Source organism: Hirundo rustica, chromosome 23 (assembly GCF_015227805.2).
Source record: "Hirundo rustica isolate bHirRus1 chromosome 23, bHirRus1.pri.v3, whole genome shotgun sequence".
Classification (NCBI taxonomy): Eukaryota; Metazoa; Chordata; class Aves; order Passeriformes; family Hirundinidae; genus Hirundo; species Hirundo rustica.
Genome location: NC_053472.1, coordinates 291,783 through 314,531, shown reverse-complemented (window position 1 = coordinate 314,531; position 22,749 = coordinate 291,783). Strand labels below are relative to the sequence as shown.

At 44.2% G+C, this 22,749-nt stretch overlaps 1 protein-coding gene across 1 annotated transcript in view; it reads left to right on the top strand.

Moving 5' to 3' along the window:
- The window catches only part of BARX2 (BARX homeobox 2), a 32,052-nt gene extending 11,260 nt beyond the window's left edge, over positions 1-20,792 (top strand). Inside the window, exons 2-4 of the mRNA XM_040085222.2 lie at positions 16,054-16,351; positions 18,754-18,838; positions 19,610-20,792. Coding sequence (XP_039941156.1) covers positions 16,054-16,351; positions 18,754-18,838; positions 19,610-19,864 — 638 coding nt within the window. The 3' untranslated portion in view covers positions 19,865-20,792. The remainder of the gene's footprint in view (positions 1-16,053; positions 16,352-18,753; positions 18,839-19,609) is intronic.
- The last annotated feature ends 1,957 nt before the right edge of the window (positions 20,793-22,749 follow it).

Genomic DNA, 22,749 nt, shown 5'->3' with positions numbered 1-22,749 from the left:
CTCAGCTTTGGGGGTGCCTTTGAAAAAGCAAACCCATCAATAAAGCTCTCACCTGCTGGTGGTTTTTATCTCTGAGCTTCCACCCACAAAATAAAACTGGTGCTTTCCTGTAGTAAATTACAGGATAGAAAATTCTTTTGGCAGTGAAGGATACTGAGGAGCCTTTCATTCATCACAGTGTCTTGACAGTGACTTTCCTTTAGAAGAAATAGCTGGGGAAAACTCCTGATAGTTCTTCTACTTTTAGGAAGTAGAGCCAGTGCTGAATTTTTGAGTACCTTGGCTGTGATTTTGCCCTGTTGGGAGGGCTGGGAGTTGGACTTGATGATCCTTGTGAGTCTCTTTTAACTCAAGATATTTTTTGATTTTAACTCCTTGCTGATGATTTGCTGGGATGTATCCCGCTCTACTCCGAGCCAGTCGTGCCTATGAAGGATTCACTGAGTATTTCTTACATATGGAGTAAATTATAATGGAACTGCTGCCGCCGCCCATTGCTGCAATGTTAATTAACTGAAAAATCCACTCAGAAGAGAGTTAAGTGTTCACTTCTAGTACCTGGTGTGTAGCTTTAGTGTAATTCAAAATGTGGTGGACTATTAATTTGCCTTCTCAAAATGTTTGTTTTCCCCAAAGCCAATCATGGGTCATTTGCCTCCAGTAATTGATACCAACATTGGAAATACTTCTCTAGTTGATGACAAACTTAAGTGTTTGACAAATTACCAGCGCTGGTTAACCTGGGGCCAGTTTACACCTCAGGAGAAAATTCAAATACACACCTCATCTAGTTTTTCTCCTCAAGAATTTTCTTCATCCAGGTTACATTTATCAGTAAGTAGTGGGGCTTATGTATTTTTGCCTGCTGCATAGATGTCCAAACACTGCTTTTCTCAGTACCTCTTGATTTTCCTCCTGTCTCCACTAATTTTCTCCTTGAAGTCAATAGATGTTTGGGGTGTGTAGAAATAGAAAAGGATTTGCTTCAGATTGCAAATAAATGACTGTTTTCTGCTGAGCATTCATTTATCTGGCAGCTTGGGACGGGCTGTGCTGGGAGCAGGGATAACTGAGTGGAGTTGGATTCAGCAGAGCCCAGGGAAGAGCTGAGAGCTCTGCAGACAGCGCTTTGTGCTTGGGTCATCCTATTTGGCTTTGTCCTTGAATTCATATGAGACATGGACCCAGCTGAATTCTTCACCCTTCCAATTTTTTAACGAAAAACGGTGGTTTATTAAACATTAGTGTCAAGTATTTTAAAATCCTTTGCTAAGAAATGCAAGAGAAGCCTAAAGTCGTATGGTCAGTGGGGACTGTGTATGTGTAACTGCATTCTTCATGAGTATTAATTAAGTACAAATAAAATCCTGATTTTTTTTTCCCAGCAGAGGAAATTCTGTAGGAAGGAAGAGACTTCCCCACAAATCACTTTAAGACAGGTGTTAAGACAAAACTGTATTTATTACTTTGCAAGAGTTTCAACTTTTTCATCACTTTTTTTTTTTTTTTAATCCATCCTTTGTCTCTTACTGGATTTTTACACTCAGTCCATGCCCTGTAGGGTTCTTCAATTTGCTCTTTCACTGTCTTCCTTCCCTTATCCCCCCTTGAGCTCTTTGTTCCCTCAGCACAAACTGCACCTGAGAATGTTCGAGTTCAAGTCGAACTTTTGAACCCATGATGTCAGGTTGGTTTGGAATTAGGCAAAACCAGTTTGCCCATCCCTCAACTGCAAAAGGGTTAATCCTCTAAACTATTGAGAGACAAGGGCAGGGAATTGTGAAAGGAGTCCCTGTTTTATAAGCATTTGTATTGCCAGTGCTTGAATGCCCATAATAAGCAGGTTGTGCTGTGATTAATGACTGTGTTTTACATGCTGACGATGGATGATGTATCTCATTGGAGAAGCCATTTATTTTTATTCAGGCTCCTCACCCCGGCAGCACTGAAAATGAGATGTTAATGTCCTGGTGGGAGTGTGTTTCATTCTCAGCAATTTAATGAAAGGTGACCCACAGAGGAGAGAAAATAATTTAAATTTGCCTTTTCCTTGCCTCCTTTTAATGTGATAAGACAACTCAAAAATTATTTTTTCGTACTGGATTTTTCTTTTCCTTTCAAGATTCTTACTTTGCATCCCTCCGTGGAAACAAGTAGGAATGTGTTGTCATTCTGAAACTTTATGCATTTGGAAGGGGCAAGCTGTTCAAATGCTTTAAACTTTGTTTTCTTAATTTCTTTTTAATAAAGGACTAAAATAATTTGAAATCTTTAGGTATTTGAGCCAGTTTTTGTATCAGATTATAAGTTTCTGATTTTCCTGCAGTTTCAGCTGCACTTTTCCCTCCACTTTGTAATTTTGTATGTGTAAAGGATGTGGTGGTAGAGTGTTTGTGGTGGTTGGAAAACACAGAGTAGACACAGAACTCACCGTTTTATTAACCAAATGTATATTTATATCCATATGGATTTGACATTTCATCCATCTAGCGTCAAGGTTTTAGCTTCTGTAAGATGGCTTAAAGAAAGGAGGGAAAAGACTTTTAAAAGCACTTTTTAATTAATTGGAGTAGATCTATTTCAAGGCAGTGAAATGGGATGTAGAGTCCAAGCAAATCTTTCAAAAGCTCTACTTAAACTGGAAGTCCTTGGATCTCTTTCCCAGCAGATCTCCTGGAATGGAAACAGGGACAGCTGTGGGCATGGCATCAATACTTCAACAGATAGGAAAAGATGAGTAGGATGATTAAAAAAAAAAATTAAATTGAAATAGTTTTTTCATATGTGGCTCACCAAACATGAATTAAAGGCTCTTCTGGGTCTCAGAATTTAAAAGCTCCTTCAGAATTATCACACCATTGCTGAGAAGAGCAAACCAATGCCTGTGGTGGGTCAGAAGTGTTGGGTGTTTTCATGAGAGAGCAGTAAATGCCAATAATTGCCTAAATTCTCTGGACAGCTTAATAACATTCCAGGTGGGATACAGCCTCTATTTCAGAGCTTAATGAAAACACTGTCAGTATAAAGATTTTGTCTGTTTGCACGTGGAAATGCCAAATCTAAGATCCGTTCCATCCCAGCAGTGCCAAATCAGAGTCTGGCAGTGGTGAGATTTGGGAAACATATAAAATATTCCCTGCAGAATTATTTAGATCAGCATCATGTTAAAATTGGCAGGGATGACTGATCCTGGGCAGAATGTCTTTCTTGGGTGAGGAGATCTTTTTAAAAATTGAGCTTAAAGAAGCTATTTTTGTTGGAAAAGCCACACGCGGCATCTGTGCCTGTTATTGGAGGAGTTCCCGTGGAAACATTGCTGCTTGCACAAGAACAGGACACATGCATTGCTTCAGAATTAACATATATATTAATGGCACATTAAGGAATTTCATAATCGTGTGACACAAAAGAGCGTTCTCAACACAGCGCTCATGCAATGTATTAATGGGCAATGTCTGCAGCGAGCTGGGAGATAGCAACACCTCTGCCTCCCGTCACGGCTGCTGTTGAGTCCTTTCCAGACCGCAGCACCGGTGTGGTTGGTGTTATCGCCCTCATTTTGCATGAGGGGAAAACAGAAGTCCAGTGGGATTCAGTGAGTTGGCTGAGATTGAACATTAAGGCAGTGCCAGGGATGGAAATACTGGGCCTGTGGTCCTCTTTCCCCAAAACCTACACCTAAGTGAACAGACCTTTGTTCTTTTGGTGCTTTTATGGGACAGAGTAAAGTCGGTGGGAACGTGACAATATTCCCATCAGGAATCTGTAGCTGTTTCTTATGCTAGTGGGAATCATACACCCACCTAAGGGTGAAGGAAAGAAAGGGCTGTGTTGTTTTTTGCCTGTTTTATAACTGGCATTGGAATGAGGTTATGAAGCCCCAACATCCCTGTGGAACACAGCGACACCACATTTCCCGGTGGCAGGGGCTGTAGGAAACTCAGAGGAGAATCCATGAGTGATGAAACCGGAGGTGGGTGATAACCAAAGATTTGACTTCATATCTTAGATTGAGGGAGGGTTTTCCATCTGAATCCCTAAATTTCCCACCTCAATCCCTAAATCAGAGCATTTTCAGGGGCATGTTTGTAGTTCTGGATTGAAGCTGTTTGCAACAGTTGTCCTTCTAACATTGCTGCCCAAAAGGGCATTAATCCACAATTAAGGTTGAATTTGAGCACTGTAGAAAACCAGTTCCATCAATTGTGATTAACTGGGGCCCTACCTCCATCTGAAGTCTAATCTAAATTTGTCTGGAGATGTGGAAAGGGTGTTTCCTTGGCTGACTTCCTATTAGAACAGAAAAAGTCGCACAGACTAATGTTGGACATGAGTGAGGACTTGCATTTGGAGATCATTGAATCAGGGGGTTCCAGAAAGGTTTGGGTTGGAATCTCATCCAGTTCCAGCCATGGGCAGGGACACCTTCTGCTATCCCAAGTTGCTCCAAACTCCATCCAACCCGGCTTTGGACACTTCCAGGGATGGGGCAGCCTCAGCTACTCTGAGCAGGAGTAGGTCAGGACAGCTGGAGCTCACCAGCTGGAATCTCTGGCTCATCCTTCTGTCAGTGCTGGTATGCAGGAAAACCTTGTCATCACTTCTCTGGCACACAGCTCGTTTCATGCCTCCAAAGCTCTTTGCAACTTTGAGGCTGACATTTTTCTCATGGAACTGCTTATTCTGGGTGTGTCCATTTGGAGACTGCCCATCCTTGAGACATTTTTCAGCTTATTTTTTAAGATTAGACGAATTTCTGTAAGAGTGAAACCTGCTTTGTGTTTCAGCTGAAAAGCCCCAATATGCCACTGATCCTAGAATGAAGACACTGGGTTTTAGCTCCCAGTTTGCTGGGAGACTGGTGTATAGCTGGTGGGAGCATCCACCTCCCCATATCCATATGGGACACTCATGGCTGCAGGTAGAGGTGGAGATGGAGATGGAGCCATGACTGATGGTTTTTGCAGCATCTTCAGCCCATGACTGACTTGATGTAATACAGAGAGTCCTGAAATCAAGAAAGCTGCTTTAGGAATTAAGTTGCCAGGACTGATTTTTATGTTGTAGTGAAAAGTTTTTGTAACCTGGAAATCCAGCTGTGTATTTTTCCCCATGCAAAAAGTGAAAGCTTAGTTGTCCTCAATTCATTCTCTTTTGGTTAAGATTGGATCTGTGAGGTGACATGGGTGTGCTGTTATTTGATGTGAAGAGGATAAAAATAACCAATTCCTGTGCTTACGGACTTGTGACATAGTTAGCTTACTCAAACACAAATATCTGGTTTGGAGGAAATCCTATTCCAGGGTGCTCTAGATTCTGTTAACAGGGTTTCAGCTTCCTGGAATAATGCTGGGATGTCCATTATGCTCAGCTTGTTCCCTGTGCGTGTCTTTCCTCCTTAGCCCAGCCACCAGAGCTGGGTTAAGACCACTGATCTAATTGGCAGCCACAAAGGACAGGCAGGCTGTGAACAAAACCTGCTTGTGTATCATTTGCATCCCTCTAAATTGCATTGTTTGTGCAGCTGTTCATCCAAATTATCCACAGAGTTTATTTTTGTCCGTAGAGGAAACAGAGATGGGTTTTCTCTGTGTTAGGGCAGATGCAAAATCAAAGAATCATATGTGCAGCTCAGAGACCAAGCTCTCTGCTAAATGTGTCCTAATGGGGGCAAAATTATTAATGAAGCAAACCTTGAGGTTATAGGCCACAGCTATAAGAGGCAGAGGCTTTGCCAAGATGTGACAGGTCCATTTCAGGTTAACACCGGCACTTGCTGGAGTCCCCCTTTCATTTCAGCAGGCATGAAAAGAGCGGGAGGTCTGTGTATTTGAAATACTGATCTACTATTCTCCTGAGAAGGAAAAAGTGTTTTCTAAAAGATCCATCAGGCAAAATTTACACAGTCTGGTGTTGAGAAACAATTGCACTCTCTTTTCTTCCCATGTGTCACTCAGCAGCATGTTTTAGAGCCTTGGGGCAGGAAGAGGTAATGATATTTATGGCCAGCTTTCTGCTGAAACTCACACAAGGGTGGGCTTGAGAAACCTGAAGAGTGTTTTTGTGTGCATGGCCAGTCAGCTGGCCAAAGCTGGTGTTTGCTTATGGATGCTGTGATAATAATTAACAGAGCAGGAAGTGAGGGACTGATTGATTTATGCATCCATGGCATTGTGTGTTTGAACTTGGCCAGAAACTGTGAAATCCTGAGAGAAGGCTGAATCATTTGTCAGATGTGTGAAGATATAACAATGGCCATAATGTGTTGGTCCAAGGTCCATATAAACTCAAATCTTGGACAGTGGCCAGGGAGAGATGCTCAGAGAGCAGAGCAGAGCACAGGGCAGAACAGCCTTCTGTCAAACTCCACCCTCTCAGCTAGGATGAGCTGTTTCTCCACCAAAGTCCAAATCTTGCTCCTTGACCAGTGACACCATCTGGACAGAGGAATCGATTTGGCCTCTCCCAGTGTCCCATGATGTCTGGTCACGTCGGTCATTGGTAAATTGTAGCAATTTAAGCTGAGATACCCTGAGAGTTCTGGTGTCTCAGTGATGTATTCCCCCTCCGTCCCCAATAACCAAGACTAGAAACTTTCTGTAAAAAACCACCACTTAGAGCTGTTCCATTCTCTCATCCTTTGGCTGCTCCACATGTGAAGTCTGGGTCCAGTGGGTGATGAGCTCTAGTGCTGAGCCTTCCCCTCAGTGATGAAGGGAACTCTTGGCTGAGGTATATAACATGACTCAGTTCAAAAGAAGGAGTTTCAAGCTGAAGTTGGCTTAGTGGACCCAAAGTGTCCCTTGGTGCAGATCTGGGCAGGGAGCTGGTGGATTGTATCCCAGAATGTCCCTGCACTGCCTGAGTGTTGTTTATGGAGATGCGCTGGTGTTTATTTCTCTGGGATTGATGTGGCCTGCGTTTAGAACTCTCCCTGAGTCCAAGCAATAAGGGTCTGGAAGGAGGTTCACTTCCAAACCTGCCTTCCCTCGGGAGCTGCTTGAAGTCACGATGGCCTTGGGCCCATGCATCCAATAAATATTAAGGCAGACGTGTGTGTGTTCAGAGCACCTTCTTTCCCACTCAGTAGGATTCAAAGGAATCATCAGCTAAATATGAGGAAATCCAGAGAGAGTCCCTTTTGTGTAACCTTAGACAATGAGCAGGACCTCTCAGAGCCATGCTCAGTTTGGCTGGAGGGGGCAGGTTTGAGTCCAGGGAGGCGCCCATCAAAAAGGCAGGTTGTCATTCGAGTACATGAAGCAGAATAATTCAAAGTACAGAAGCGGTGTCTGTTCTGATTCACTCTCTGCTGATGAAACCACAGTGCCATTACAGTTGCCACAAAGGATTTCTTGAGTGCTGGCCAAATAGATTCTTTAAATGCTTCTTTAAAACAAAATAAATCTTCTTTATATATAAATTTTCCTCTTCACTGAGGATCTGACAAGGTCCTGGCACACTCCTCTGCTTGACTGACAGCCTGGAAGAAAGGCTGCTCTGTGCAGGGACAGCAGCCTTTAGCACCAGGTGGTGCTGGCTTGTGTCTTTCCAGCAGTTGGGAATAAAGTGGGTGCTGAGCACTGTTATCCCAGAATATCCCAGTGATCACCCCAGGACAGCACAGCCAGGCTTTTCCACTCCAGCTTCAAGATGCATTACCATCTCCTCCCCCCTGTACGGCCTGAACAAGACCAGTTTGTCAGAATGGTGATCACCAGAAGATCCCTGGTGCCGTCCTGCAGGGATCTGGCATCCCTGGAGGCACTGCTGCTCTAGGTGAGTTTTGGATTGTATCTTTAAGATGGATAATTCCACATCCAGCCCTGTTCAAGGCAAGGTGTTCCACATCTGCCTGTGGCAGCAGGGAGTGAGACAAGTGTTGTTCAGGGAGGCTCTCGGGCTTCTCAGCTGTTCAAGGCCAATTACTGTGCGCAGGGCTTTAAACACACAAAAACCCCCACATTATGAATAACAAATGTTTTTAATAAGTAAGGATTAATTATTTTTCTGTTGGTTTTCGTGGAGACCTGCAGCATGCACGCCTTGCATCATTCCAACTTATTAATTGCAGTTATTATTGAGAAATTATACAGCAATGTGTTGATAAATTGCTGATCGGGACAGAGTTATAATGGAAAATCTGGATCCTACAGCTGCAAGAGCTGAGGAAGTTTCCCCTGTGGCTTTGAAACTGGGCTGAACTCAGCCACAGCTCCAAGTGTCCCAGACCACAGGGAAGAGAATCTGGAGCTGTGTCCAGCTCCAGTCATCCCTGGGGAGTTGTACTGGGATTTGCAGAGTGGGAGATGCTTTGGGGAGGAGCATCTTGTAAGACAACCTCCACCAATATCAGTGGTTTTGTTTGCAACAGATTTAGTTGAAAACCTGCTCCCCCGCAAAAAAAAAAAGAGTTTGAAGAGGAAAGAGACTGTTCTCTTAGGGAAGATTAAATATGACTCCTGGATGAGTCCAGGTTTTCTCCCACCTGAAAATCTGAGGTCAAAAATTGCCATTTGATCAGATGCCAGTTTTTTTCTCCCCTTCCCACTTGGCTCATACAGAGGTGTAGACTCCTGAAGAACTTTCAGTTCTTCAGTCAGAACGCCTAAAAAGGCATTCCTTTTCAGGCTTTCAGTCGGAATGCCTGAAAAAAGGATCATTTTAACTGTGCTAAAATTAGCTACACTAATTTCCTTTCTTTTGTTTTGTCCTCTCTTTTCTTTCTGTGGGCACATGTGGGTGAAATCCTGGCCCCACTGAAGCTGGTGAACATTTTGCCATAGACATCAGTTACGTCTGGATTTTTCCACAATGAAGAGAGGCTGTTTGCTACACTTTTTGCCATGCTGCTGAGTTGCATTTAATGCTTGCAAGACTCGTGGTCCTTTTCAGATTAATAGCATTCATTGAACTGACAAAAGAATCTAGTGTGAATGTCTACCTGCAGTCTTTGGTTGAGGAGCAGTTAAACTTTACTCCAAGGAGCCTCACTGGTGCTGTTTTAGAGTACCAGCGTTGTCTGTTCGTGTTCCAGCCCGGCACTTAACATTTCAGGGTTGATTGCTCTGCCTTCCTGTAGCTTCCATGACATTATTCCTATGGATATTTTGTCTTTGTGCATTTGGGCTGAGTCTTGAGACTATTTTTGGAAGCTTTCATAATGTCCCAGAACTGCCCTTCACCTCTGTTCTTGTGCAGAGACTTTAGCTCCAGCTTTGCTACAACTGATTTCCACATGTATCCAAAGAAAAAGAGCAAGTAGAAAAAGAAACCGAGCCACAGACAGTTCTCCTCTCCTGAAACAGGGTAACTCTGCCACTGAGCTTTGAGGTGTTGAAGAAGAAGAATGGCAACAAAGAGGGTTTTCAAACACTCCCAGTTCCAGGATTCCCACTTAATATGTAATAGTCACAGAAAAATCAGCTTATAGAGCTGAGCTATGGCACTTGTAAAGGCTCAGAGGACTACCTGCAGGTTTTCCAGCTCTTCCAATACTAAAAGAGGTATAGGAAATGGAAAAGAGTGTCTGAGGATTGTCATACAGAAAGACTGGAAAGGATGAGAAGAGAATCAATGCCTGAACTGGTTGATTCAAAGGGTTTCTGACAAATTACCTGGCTCCACTTTTCTGGACAAGCTTTGTTTGAGAGGAGTGCTAAAAACATCTAATTCCAAGTTAGGTATCACCTCTAGGCTCCATTGCCTTGCTCAGGGACAGCTTAGGGAGGTTTTGTTGCCATGCCTGGACTTCCAGCTCTGAAGGACTGTGCCAATGTATTCCAAGGGCTGCTCCATGAAAATACATGGACTCACAGTTGGGAAGTGCCAGGCTGTCAGCGAAATGATCACAACCTCATTAGCTCGCCTCTGCCCAGGCCGTAACTGGCCCAGGAGCAGCCATCTCCTGGCATGGCTCTGCTCCTTCCCATCCTGGAGATAACATCTTGGAGATCTGTTCCCACCTTGCTGTAGAGCAGAAACATCACTCAGGTCATTTTTTAAAGTTGAGATTCCAGTGCTCATGACAGTGCTCAGTGGGCCAGGAACCTTGGAAAGGCTGGATCGAGGAAGTCTGAGAGACCTGGCAATTCCCCTCAATCCTCTCCTAAGCACGTGTTCCTGAGAGGATGTGAATTTCTCTGGTATATGCACACCCTCTTGTTGTTCTTCCCTTTCCTCTTGCCTTTACGTCCATTTCAGGGTGCTTGGTGAAGCACAGTGCTGGTCTTGGGAAGAACCTGATGCCTTCTAATAGCTAACAAGAAAGAATCTCCCATGTCTGGAGAACCTTCCAGTGCCTAAGCCTGGTATAGGTGGAGCAGAGAAGGCTTAATTCTGATGTTATCAAAAACAGATGAGATAAGGTCTAACCTGAGTGCAAGAATTGCTTTCTTGCCCTCAGTGGGGCTCCTAATGGACAAGAGGGGTGCTGCCAGTCCATGTGCTGCCTGAGAAAGCCCAACAGAGGAACTGAGCCCTTGTACAAGGGTCAGGTTTTGTCCTCAGTCAGCTTTTGGCAGGTCTGGCAACCATAAGGCAAAGTCCCACTCTGATTGAGGGGACGCTGTGTGTCCTGCAGCACGCACTGGGTAGCTAGTTGTTGTCTTTAAGCACTTGGCTCCTGGGCCACATTGAGTTCCTGAATTGTACCAGGTCCCTGCTCAGCTCTGGAGGTGGTGGTGGAGTCCGGCTGAGGTCCGTGGAATTGGCACGTTTGGAAAAATCTCTGCTTTTTAGCATCTATGGTGGAAAAAGCCAATGTAATGCCCTCCCCACTAAAGAAATGGTGTGTGGCTCAACTAATTCTCAATATTTCCATGCTTCTTTTGTTTTCCTTGCTTCACTTGGGGTTTGCTTATTCCTGTCAGGAGACTACCTGCTCCTTCAGCAAAATCCAGTTCTTTCCTAAATGAACTCAACTCCTTCTTGGTTCCTTTGTTTTGACACGCAAGAGATAAACGATTTATAGACCTCCCTGAGTCATAAATTCATTTTCTTTTATTATTTACCTTTCACTGCAGCCCATTCTGAGTGAGATTCATTCTGCCTCTGAGCAGGGCTGACCTGCCAAGAGGAACTGATCCATAAATCTCTCCTTCCTTTTTCTTTGCTGCTTTTCAAAACAACATTTGGAAACGGAGTTTGCCTGGGAGGAAAACTGTTCTTCCATTGCTGGCAGTCAAACCATGCAACTAATTAGTGGTTTCCCTCTTCTCTTCCTTCTATTCTGTGTCTACTGGGGTTGAAATTAAGCCAAGGAGGAGGGGAGGAGGAGGTAAACAAGGGGAAAAGATTTATTTCAAGTATTTATGTTTAATTACAACTTCTGCAAGGTGATCTGGTGCAGTGGTGGTGTATCCACTGTGTCTTAGTAGTGGTCAGAAGAAGTTTAAAAGTTTGTTGGAAATGTCCCAGAAGATGAGTGGAGATGGCTTCAGGTTGGTCTTCTTGATGTAACATCTTGTTGTTGCTGCTGAAAAGAAGAACAAATGACAAAAATCTTTGGATACATGAAACCATGATACATTTTTTTGCAGAAATATCTGACATATAATTGGGAAACAGGAGTCCAGGGCTCTCCTAGACCTGTGTGGCTTGAGTAAGCCAATTCATGCCAAGGTGATGTGGGCAGTGCTTATTGCAGATATGTTATTCACTGTACTGTGGCTGCCAATGCAGATTTAAATAGCAAAGCAACATGTTTTCAGATCATAGAAAATGCTGTGCAGATTCAATATTTATTTTATTTTTTAGCTCTTGGTTAGTTTTAGAAAGAGTGGCCAGATGTTTGTTTTGTGGGATGGACAGAAATAAGAGCTTTCTTGCTGCTTGAAACTGAGATTATTCAAATTGTTAAAAAAGAACAGCAGGAAAAAATCTGTTGTTTAGGCAGTGCTCCTTGAGTTGTGCATGGTATGATGTATGGGATATATACTTATTCTTTCCAAGTATTTGAGAAGTATTCAGCAGCAGAGTGAGCTTGAGAATACCCTAGGCTTTGGGGTGATAAAGTTTATTCTAATAGATAAAACTGGGACTTTTCTGTAGAAAACCATATAGTAAGAGACCATTGGCCCTGTGAAAAGCAGTGAGACCTCCTGAGTCCTAAACCACTGGTGTTTTCACCACTGGGTTGTGGGGCCTCTTGACAGTTTTAGATGGAAATAGTAAAATGTTTTAGGTGTGTTTCTAGGGTAGCAAATTCCTCATTTTCTGGTGGGCAGCATTTGGGTTTTCACGTACAAAAGAGCAGTGGGTCAGAAAAAGTGCTCACACAGCCGTGCAGGTGAGAACGTGTTCAGTGGAACCATTGTGAAAGGCAGGTATGGAAAGAAAGAGCTCTTCACTCCCATTCATCCCAGTTCGGGAGACAGAGCGTGTCACAACAGTGCTGAGCAGACAAGAGCTGCTTGCCAGCATTTAATTTGTTGAAGATTAGGAAATTGTTCCATTCTTAAAATGCCATGTCAGTCTAGAAGTACCTTTGAACTCTGGGGGATGTGAAGTTTAGATCTCGCCTCAGATTTCATGGTGTTTGGAAGGCAAGGCTTTATCAGGGTGAGAACTGTACGGATGATTTAAGGGGAGTCATGTTAACAGTGTACCTAGAGACTACGGACTGGCTCAGCTTCAGCTGCTCTGAACGTTGGGATAACTAGATCCAGAGCAGGACACTGAACTTGGGCTTTTTTCTCTGGGAACTGAGAGCTGACTCCTGCAATGCAGGGGTCAGTTATTTCTGGTTTGCTCTCTGTGCGAGGGGTTGCTAAAGCATTGCCCCCTTTCTAACCTGTAGCTTTCCCCAGAAAAATATCTGCAGCCTTGACCCGCCATGTAAAGACATGCCATCCTTATTCCTTACTCCATGCCACAACCTTCCTGTGTCCTCACCAGGCTGAGGGCACAAAGCTGAGCAGTCTTTTATAAGCTGGGCTGATCACGGTGCTTTCATTATTTACGATGGTTTCTAAAAGCACTGTCACAACTGTTGGTGCCAAACCGTAAGCAAAGGTTACTCTTACAAGCACAAATGATAAACAAATACATGACACTTAGTGTCAACAGCCTCACAAATCTGCTCAGCACCTGAATCAGCTTGGCAGTTGTGAGCCACGACTTGCGCAGGAGCAGCACCGTGGTTTCAGAAGGGCTGTAAATAAATTTGCGTCCTGACGCGGGCACCAAAAATAAGCATGTGGTGAGCTTTTCTAACAGTTTGACCAGGGCACAGCTGCTGGCTGCGGAGCATTTTGGAAAATGTATCCTCTCATTCAGGTGCTCAGCGCTTGAAAACCCAGACCCAAATAACTCCGGTGTCATCTGCTTCTCTAATAACCACTGTTGTACCCTGCAAAATAGCCAAGGCTGTGCTGCTGATCTTGGAAAGTAGTTCCTTTAATCCTAATCTTACCTGACTTTTAGAAAAATAACCTGAAGACACTTTTCTCTGTTTGATAAAGGCTGATCTTAAGCTCTGGGACAATTGTAACCATCCTCCCCTCCCTTCAAGCACTCCCACGTGCTGCTGCCATGCCATACAGGAAAGCAAATATCCCCGGTTGCTCTGATATCAAATAACTTTGCTGACCTCCCTTGAAGATAGTTCCTTGTAAAAATCCTTTCATCCAGAGGTGTCAGTCACTTGGAGCCTCGCAGGGGTTTCTGAGCTCTGCTGATTTCTGCTGATTTATTATTCATGAGTAATTTTGTGCTTGAAATATATGGAGGGATACAAAAGTATTGATAAACAGTGATGTGGTGCCAAAAGCTACCCGTGAGTGAGGACAGGAATGGGCTATGGGATAAGGTTTGGAGGATGAACCCGTAGAGGAGCAGGAACTCTGTGATGGGCAGGGGTGAACCAGAACCCCATAGTAGTGGGATAAGGGGATTTAATAAGACTGGACCCACTCTCTTCTGGAGTAAGCTTGAGCTTGAGTGTCCTTATCCAAAACAGGGTAGAACTGGGATCTGAGAAACCTCTTGGAGCCTGAGTGAAGAGCAGTTGTGTACTGAGGAGGAGTCCCAGGACTGCTGCAGGTGAAGACATCCACACATGATGTCCTCATAAATCTCATGGCACACCCAAGAGCACCTCTCATGGTGGAGGTGGCCTCAGTGTCCCTGCATAGGACTCTAGAAATGGAAAAACCCTTCAAGGAGGGAAGAGGAGATTATTTTTTGGCAAATTTGGCTGAAAGAGAAGAAATCATCTGTTCTACGGGGGGGTCAGCAAGTTTTTGTTATCCCATAGCATCAGAAATTAACAGTAGTGAGTTGACAAGGAGTACACAGGCTATTGGGAGCAGCATCTCCTTTACCTTCTGTGTAGCTGGGTGGTGTCAGAGGGTGCACAAATACCAGCACAGATTTAGTGTGTAAAGCAAAGGACAGCACACTCTGTCCTAATTCATGATCTTTGAACAGCCACTGAATTTGTAAATCAAGGCAAAATTTCCACCAGGTTACTCAGTGGTGCTGTCAATCAGCACAGTCTTCAGCTGATTCATCTGATTTCATCTCTCAAGTGCTTCCTTGGTGGTTTAAGTGGAAAGCTTTACATGTAATGGAAATATTTTCATTTTTAGTGTTGCAGAGGTGTGGAGGAGTAAGCAAGATTGAAGCCCCAGTCTGCCTAAACCCCAATCTGTAGTCACAGCTATCCTTACATCCCAGTCTGTTAGGATTTAGGGTTTTGACAATAGTTTCCCAAGCTTGCTTTGTGAGTGGCTGGATTTTGCACAGCTTGCTGTGGTTGAAGAGAGAAGCAACAATCAACAACTTGTTTGATGTACCCAGCTACCCCTAGGTGAGCTGGGTACTTCTTTGATGTATCCCGCTCACCTAGGACATGGTTCCTGTGATCACAGCCCTAAACCTGGTGAGAGGACTGAGGAATACAGGTCATCAGTAGGCCAGGCTGGCAACTCCTTTCTTCCACTATGTGGAGTTGCTCATCCCAACACACTCATTAAGGTCTAGAGATCATTATTTTCATTAGCTGTGATTCATGTGAAGGGTTTCACAATCGGGCCTGCTGGTGTAATATGTTCCCTTCCACAGAACCATTTATCTAAAGATCTCCGAATACGTTGTGTACGTTAAATTTTAATCTATGTTTTACCACCAGTGATGTAGGTAAGGAGGATTGTTTCCATTTTGCAAATGAGGTAAAATGAGGTACAAAGCAAGAAAGTGACTTCTTAAGGCTCTGCAGGTTGAATGTCTTACAGTGAGTTAACATTTCCCATATGTAGCTCAATTTCACTGCCCAAGCTTTAAAGGAACATTTGATTTCCTGGGGCTAAGACTGAGCAGGAAATTGCTATAGCTGTAAACCAGAAGGCCTGGTGTGGATCAGAACATCCTCTAGTGTTTGGGGATGTTTGGATTTGTCAACCCAGAAGAGCCCTGACCTGAAAAGATTGGAGCAGAACTGGTTTGTTTTTAGGGCTGGTATCAACTGGTTGGTGTAAGATGCAGAATTCAGACAGTGAAGATAATCCTCATCTTCCAGCACGGTCAGTGGCATCAGTGTGGGCAATGGAGGATGCAATGCAGTTGCCTGTTAGGGGATGGAGTGAGTTGTGAACTGGACTCTGTTGTCTGTTACCGGCAAGGGGAGGGGAAATCACTGTCTCAAGTGAACCCTATCCTAGTTTCCCTGGGGAAACGAAGCTGGGAACAGAATGGGGATATATTTCATCTTTTGCTTGGAATTTAATCTCTTGATGTAATTAGACAGATGATTTCAACGGTTATAATAGCTCCTAAAAAAGGAGTGGAAAGGCACTTTTCCTTTACCTGTCTTGGGTTAGGGTTAGGGTTAGCGTTAGTGTTTGCGTTAGCGTTCCCCAGCCGAAGAAAAGCTGTGCAATTTGGGAGAACGAAGAAATCCAAAGGGGGAATATTCTTGCTTGTGGTTCTTTAACAATCAATTGGAAGAGCCAGGAAAGCTGTTCCTGTCTCCCTGCTCTCCCCAGCACTCCTATTACTCAAACACAGCCGCACTGAATCTACCTTAATCCACCACTCCTTCCTCCCTGCCAGGGTCCCCTTCTCTGCGGGCGTATCCTCTCATCTCCGTCATCACCCGGCAGCCGCCCGTCCTGCCCCAGCTGCTCCCCGCCACCGGCAGCTCCCGGGTGCTGCCAGCCCAGCCCTGCGTGGGGGCCGCAGGCGTGGATGTTTCCCCCAGCGAGGCCCAGGGCAGCAGCGAGTCTGAGGCAGAGCAGCCCCCACCACGGTCGAAGAAGCCGCGCAGGAGTCGGACCATCTTCACCGAGATCCAGCTCATGGGCCTGGAGAAGAAATTCCAGAAGCAGAAGTACTTGTCCACCCCTGACAGGTGGGTCAGATGCTCACACCAGGAATAGGGATGAGCAAAAGGGATGTTCCAGCCCTGCTCAGCTGTTCCACACTGAACATTCCCTGCCTGGAGGGTGCTGCCTCCGGCTCCACTGAGTTGCCTCTGCCATTGACTGTGGCCATGCGCAGGTAACCTGATTCAAATTCAAGGCTGCTTTTCCTGGGATCAAAGGTGACACGAACAGACCATATCAGTGGAAATGTCAGATGATGATACACATGCTTGGTAGCAGGCCTCCAGGCTCAGAGATATGTTCAGAGAAGGATCTGTCCCTTTCCCACTCCTGCTGCACACTCGAAAAAGATGGGGCCTGTGTCCCCCTGGGATCTGCTGTTTCATGGCTGCGTGTTCATGGTATCTCTACTGCTCCTTAGCTGGCTTTCATCCAGCACATCAGGCAGCAATTCAGTGGGAAGGTGGTGGCCTGTCCATAAGCTTGGAAAGCAGATCCTGGGGTTGAAAGCTGCCTTGCAAAGGCACAGGCAAGTTCTTAGGCACTACTTTGTACCATATGGGCAAGCCAAACTAAGAGAGATTTTAGCTTTTTTAAGGGCTTTGAATCCTACTCTGAAAATTTAAATCATGGTAGAATGACCCACCCAATTATTAGGAAGTTTGTAAACCTAGAGAAGGCTTGAAAGGTATCAGTCCCTGCACTCCACAGAGGGCAGTATCCCAATATTTAAATTTATTCTGAAGATGGCATTTTCTGCTCCTACTGCCTGTCCCCAGATTGCTGCAAGACCAATATTCCTGGCTGTAGCCAACCTGCCTCATGGAGTTTCGGAGTTCCTGCTTTGCCTGCACTGACTCCTCACAGCTTCGTATCACCAGATGGTTGACACTTTGCTGAAGCACTCAAGGCTAGTAATTAATAATCTCACATGACTGTTCCTTGGCTTCATTGAGGCTGATGAGCAATTCCTGCCCATGTACCACTTCCCCTGTTTGTTTCCTTGTGTTTCCAGGCAGTGCTGGTTGCACTGAGGTATGTGGCAAGAGATGGCAGCTGGTTGCAGGCAATCCAGGTATTACCAGATGTGCACTAAGGCACGATGGGTTGGCTAAACTGAGCTCCTCTCTGTCAACTCATGGCTGGAAACGTGGCACAGAAATGGATGGTGGTTTATGTCCACTTCTGCAGCTTTTGGCCTGGATAGGAGATTGTAGCCCTGGTAGGGCACCTGAAACCCCGGGTTTATCCTTAGTGAGGGAGGGCAGTACATCAGGGTAATGACTCTGACTTGTTCTGCTCTTAACAGTAACGGTGTGTGAGATCAATGGCTTCAGATGTGGTGTAGTGGCAGAACAAGCCTGCAGGTCCAGAGTGAATCCAGAGTCGGGGAGAAGCATGAATCCATGAGTGTGAGGTGGAGCACAGAGAGCTGGTGTGGGGTATGTGGGTGTTTACAAGTGTAAATCTGGTTGCCCAAGGAGCCCAGCTATAACAAAGGTTTTATTATGAAAAAGTTGGCCTTGAAAAATGTGTTCCCCCATCCAAAGGCAAGGAGATATTTGCCAAAAAGTCGCAGAATGCAGAATACTGTGGAATGTGGCTCTGAGTTGGAGCTGCCCCACCTGCAGGACTTGCATGACTCCGAGGGGCACTTTCCTGGCGTGGCTGAGGATTTCCAATCACATCCTTTGTGCAACTTCATTACAAAACCATCAGATGCATGGTGCTATCATCTGTGGGGAAGAATCAGGAGCTACTCTGACCTGCATTTGCTTCATATCATAGGCTTTAATATAAAAATAATGAATAGGTTCACATGAACTTACAAGGGTTGGAGATCTGTAGAGGATGAGTAAGGATTATGGGCTGTCTGCCCATATGTATGCCCTGAAGCTAAAATACATAAAAATAAATTCACTTAGAAGCCTAAATTGCCCAAGTAGCATAATATATATGAAATTAATAGATTTAGAGGTACTACTACTCCATGAGAAATGGGTGAGTACCATGATCCCCATTTTGAAGGTAGCGAAGGAGAAATATGACAAAGAGTAGCTGATGCTGGGTGTCTGTTCCTACGTGTTTGCTTCAGACACTAGTGACCTGTTTTTCATGGATGTGATGCACCAGTAACTCCTAATTCATGGACAAACATGGAGCGTCATCAGTTGGAGTGCAGCAGGCTCATGTCTCAAAGAGGGGACACAAAACCTGCTGCTTCTAGAAAGGAGAGCTTGCATCTTCCATTGGAGCTTGTCTTTGCATCCTGAATTCATGGGTTTTACCACTTTTGTGTGACTACTCTTGAGACAACTGATGAGAGAGACACTGCTGAATGCTCTAACAGTGTTCGACTGCCTAGACATGGTACCTGAGCTCCTCTTGGCTTCTGTAAACTCATTTTGTTGTCTGGTTTGTCTCCCAGGCTCGACCTAGCCCAATCCTTAGGGCTGACTCAGCTCCAGGTGAAGACATGGTACCAGAACCGTAGGATGAAGTGGAAGAAAATGGTGAGTGGATCCTTGTCATTTCTCCATGGCTCTTAAAAACTGATTGCAAAGGACAGATTTGGAAGCTGAACATAGTGGAGTGACTTGTGTCTATTTATACCATTTTTTGTTTTTATTCCTAATCATTTTCCACAGAGGTTATCTCTTTTTTTCAAGGTGTTCATACTGCAGCATATGTGGTGGGCTAGAGGGGACCAAAGGCAGTAGGAGAACAAAGCAAAGGGGTGAAAGAAATGAGAATAGAACTGAGACGAGAACCAAAATATCTCCCTCTGCATTTCTGGCATTCATGTGATCTCAGGGCTTCTGGGATTGGTTTTGTGCATAGACAAAAAAGACTGTGTTGCTCTACGGAAACAGAGGAATCTTGAGAGCTGGTAACATAAATTTTTGCTTCTCGTATCTTCCTTTCACCTTTCACTTACTCTGATCTTCATGGTCCTTTTCCAGTTAAAGTGCTTTTTTACAAGGGACAGCCACCCAATAAGTGCTGGTGGGAACATGATGCTGTGACATTCTCTAGTAGAGGTGTCCAATGTTTTCTGATTTGGGAGAGGAGATGCAGTTCTAGGCTGTTTCTTTGGATGTATGTGGCACCTGCAGAAGTTACTGTCACTTCTAACAAATTTGGCGTTAGCTTGGGTATAGATCCTTGGCTGGAGTGTCTTGTTGCTGAAGGAATGGTGTGAAGAGAGAGGGAATTAGACATAGGAACAGGACATCTGAGACCAACAGAGTTCAGAATCCTTACAGTTCATCTCTTTGCTCCAGGTGTTGAAGGGTGGACAGGAAGCTCCAACAAAGCCCAAAGGCCGTCCAAAGAAAAACTCCATTCCCACCTCGGAGGAGATCGAAGCAGAGGAGAAAATGAACAGCCAGGCTCAGAGTCAGGTGCAGGACGGATCTCAAGCCTCTGAGGAGCCAAAACTAACAGAGGAGAACCCAGAAGAAGTCCTACTGGAGACAGAGAAGTCTCCACAACATATAGCAGAGCCTTCCTCAGAGGAGACTACACCATTAAGTTAAAAGAGAGAGAAAGGAGGGGAGAAGAGGAGAAAAAAAAAAAAAATAAAAGAGAAAAATCAAAACCAAATATATATATATATGTGTGTGTGTATATATATATATTTAAATATGTATGTAATGGTGTGTGTACACATATATATATACATATATATATATATGTATGTAGACCTTGTGTATAAGTCTAAACATTGGTCACTTTGTGCCTTTGGGAATGACAGGCCAGGTGGACAAAGGCATCCCATGGGAGCGGTGCCTGTTCCTCTGGCAGGAGCCTGAGCCTTCCTGCAGAGAGGGCTGGGGCCAGGAGACGTTTCCAGGGAAAACCACTCCTAGAAGCCCTAGACAGCTCCTTGAGAAGCCTGGGGCTCTCCCAGACGGTCAGAGGTAGGGGTGTGGCTGTGCTGGAGGGTCAGTGTGTTCCCTTGGCTTTATCCTTGCCTTGTGTGGTGCCAGTGGACAAAGAGCTTGGCCTGGGCTCAGATCAGGGATAGCTGAGGAATGAGAGCTCTGACAGCACCATTTCCTCATGTAACCAGCACTTAATTCTGTTAGGGATGGGCCCGATTTAAACGATTTTAGGAGACGGTTCAGACCCCCAGGTTTGCTTTGGCCCAGTTAAGATCTAAGCTTCCAAAGGGAGATCCATACCTGGGTGAGCTCCAATTGCCTCTCCTTGGGTAGTTTGTGTCTGTGAATTTGCAGTGATGTGGGATAAAACTTGGAATGAGATGAGCATTTGGATATGTCTGCTCCAAAAGCTTTTGGGTGCTTGGATCTGTGACTTTTGCTTTGGGCCCACTTCTGATTTTTGTAGGGATTTTTTAAATGAACTGTTAAATGTTTTCATGGTTTGGGGAAAATGATGGATTTCCAAAGTTGTTGCAAGAAGTTGGCATTTGTTTAAGATGTGTGGCAAGAAAAGATGTGCATCATGTTTCATAGTGTCTTCTTAAGGGTGCATTTTGCCCAAAGGCTGCAAGAGATGTATTAAGATAACCTTTATTTTTTAATTAAAAATAAAATATATAAATCAAACAGTTGTTGCTGTTGTTTCTATTCCAGAGATTCTCATTTCAGAATATCAGGCAGGGGCCTTTCTGGAATAGGTTTTTCTATTGCGACAGAATCTGGAGGAAATAGAAATCATCAGATTTTCCTTAACATTACTGCACAACAATCTCAGTGTAAACTATTTGTAGCACTTGCTAAGGGAGGTGAGGGTGTTGTAAATGCCACCTTGTCACTGGGTGAATGCGTCAGAACAAGGGCACTTTTTTCTGTCACCTCCTCCAGTTTTGGACACACATTTAGCGGCTCTTTGTGGTCCTGTGAAGATGATTTCTGAATATCACTTTTTTGGGATGGCAAGGGTTCACATACAGATCTCAAATGGCTCATCCAAGCAGTGTTGAGTGGGGAGAAAAGGATTCTTTCCCCCCTAGTTTTTTGCTCAGCGGTGTTTGGAAGTGTCTGATTCCAGCTCTGCATTCGCTCTGTGTCGCATCGGGTAGCATAAAATAGGTATTTGGTAAAGGATTTGTGCAGTTTATTTTCACGGTTGAGTGTCCCAGCTTGGCAAGACTTTTTCATGGCTGCCATGCCTCAAACCCTGTTGTTTATTCTCCATCCAGTCTGTGACTGAAGATGTTCTTTAAAACTTGAAAATGGCTTTCAGAAAGGTGAAAATAAATAAGTCATATACGCAGCCGTGATGTTTGTGGGACATCCTGTCCTAGAACCGTGCTAATGTTATAAAATGTGTGTAACTCCTTGAAGAAATCATAATCCTGTAATCCTGCCTGGGTATTGATTTTTGAAATGGCTTAATAGAGAAATACCTTCCAGGTAATCCTCTCTGCACTACTCACTGTGTGTATTTACAGTGTGTGAGACAGAGTACAGTTTCATGTGGTGAAGCTCCAGCTTTAGCCAAGCCAGCACGGGACATGATCCACATGTACACAATAATCAACTTGGAAAAGGCAGCCACTGATTGAAGTGCATCTACATGTTTGCACCTAAACCTAAACCAAATTTACCAGAACTGGGCAACACTCATTTGGAAGGAACTTAGAAAATACCTGGTATTTGTTACCTTTTAGCTTCTTTTTTTTCTGTGTCACACTGAACTAGAAATGGGATGAAAGATTCCCCTCTTGCCTGTTCTGTTGGAAAGGCAGGCTGTGAACTGCAAAGTGTTTCCTCTACCATGAAATACATCAAAATTTAGTTATCTTTGAACATTTTTCTTTCCACAGAGCCCTGACATGCTCGTGACAGCCCCAGTGAGAGGCAAAGGTGGCGAGGCAGGATTTTTCTGCTTGTCTGGAGCTATGATATAATCTTTGAGTCGTTGCACATTCTTTATCTGTGGATGTCTTTTTTTCATCTTCTTTCCAGAACTGTGCTGTAGTTCAACCATATCTATTGTACTAGAAATAACATTTAATTTAAAAAGGCCTATAGCCCGTTTATCCAGGAATTAGATTAGATGGTCTATGAAATCTGTAATCAGCCTCTATTGTTCTTGGATAGTGGCACCAGCGCTCTGATCTCCACAGAAAATGTTTCCACAAGTCTCAAATGCCGCAGTATTCAAGGAGAGTGAAGAGAGCAATTGAGTGGAAATCATTTGTCTAATAATGAGTTTCACCATCAAGTTGCAAAAAAACTCTGCAAGAGTTTCTGCTCAGTTGATTTGTAAGCCTGAACAGCTGATTAAATCGAATTTTGTGTGCAGATGATTCTAGAAACAAAAAGCTGACTGTCAGGGAATGCATCAAAAATATTTCAACTTACCTGACTCAAAGTGAAATATTTTGTAATTAATCTGTTCTCTTTCAGGCTACATTGGACAGGGCTTGGAGCAGCCTGGGATAGTGGAA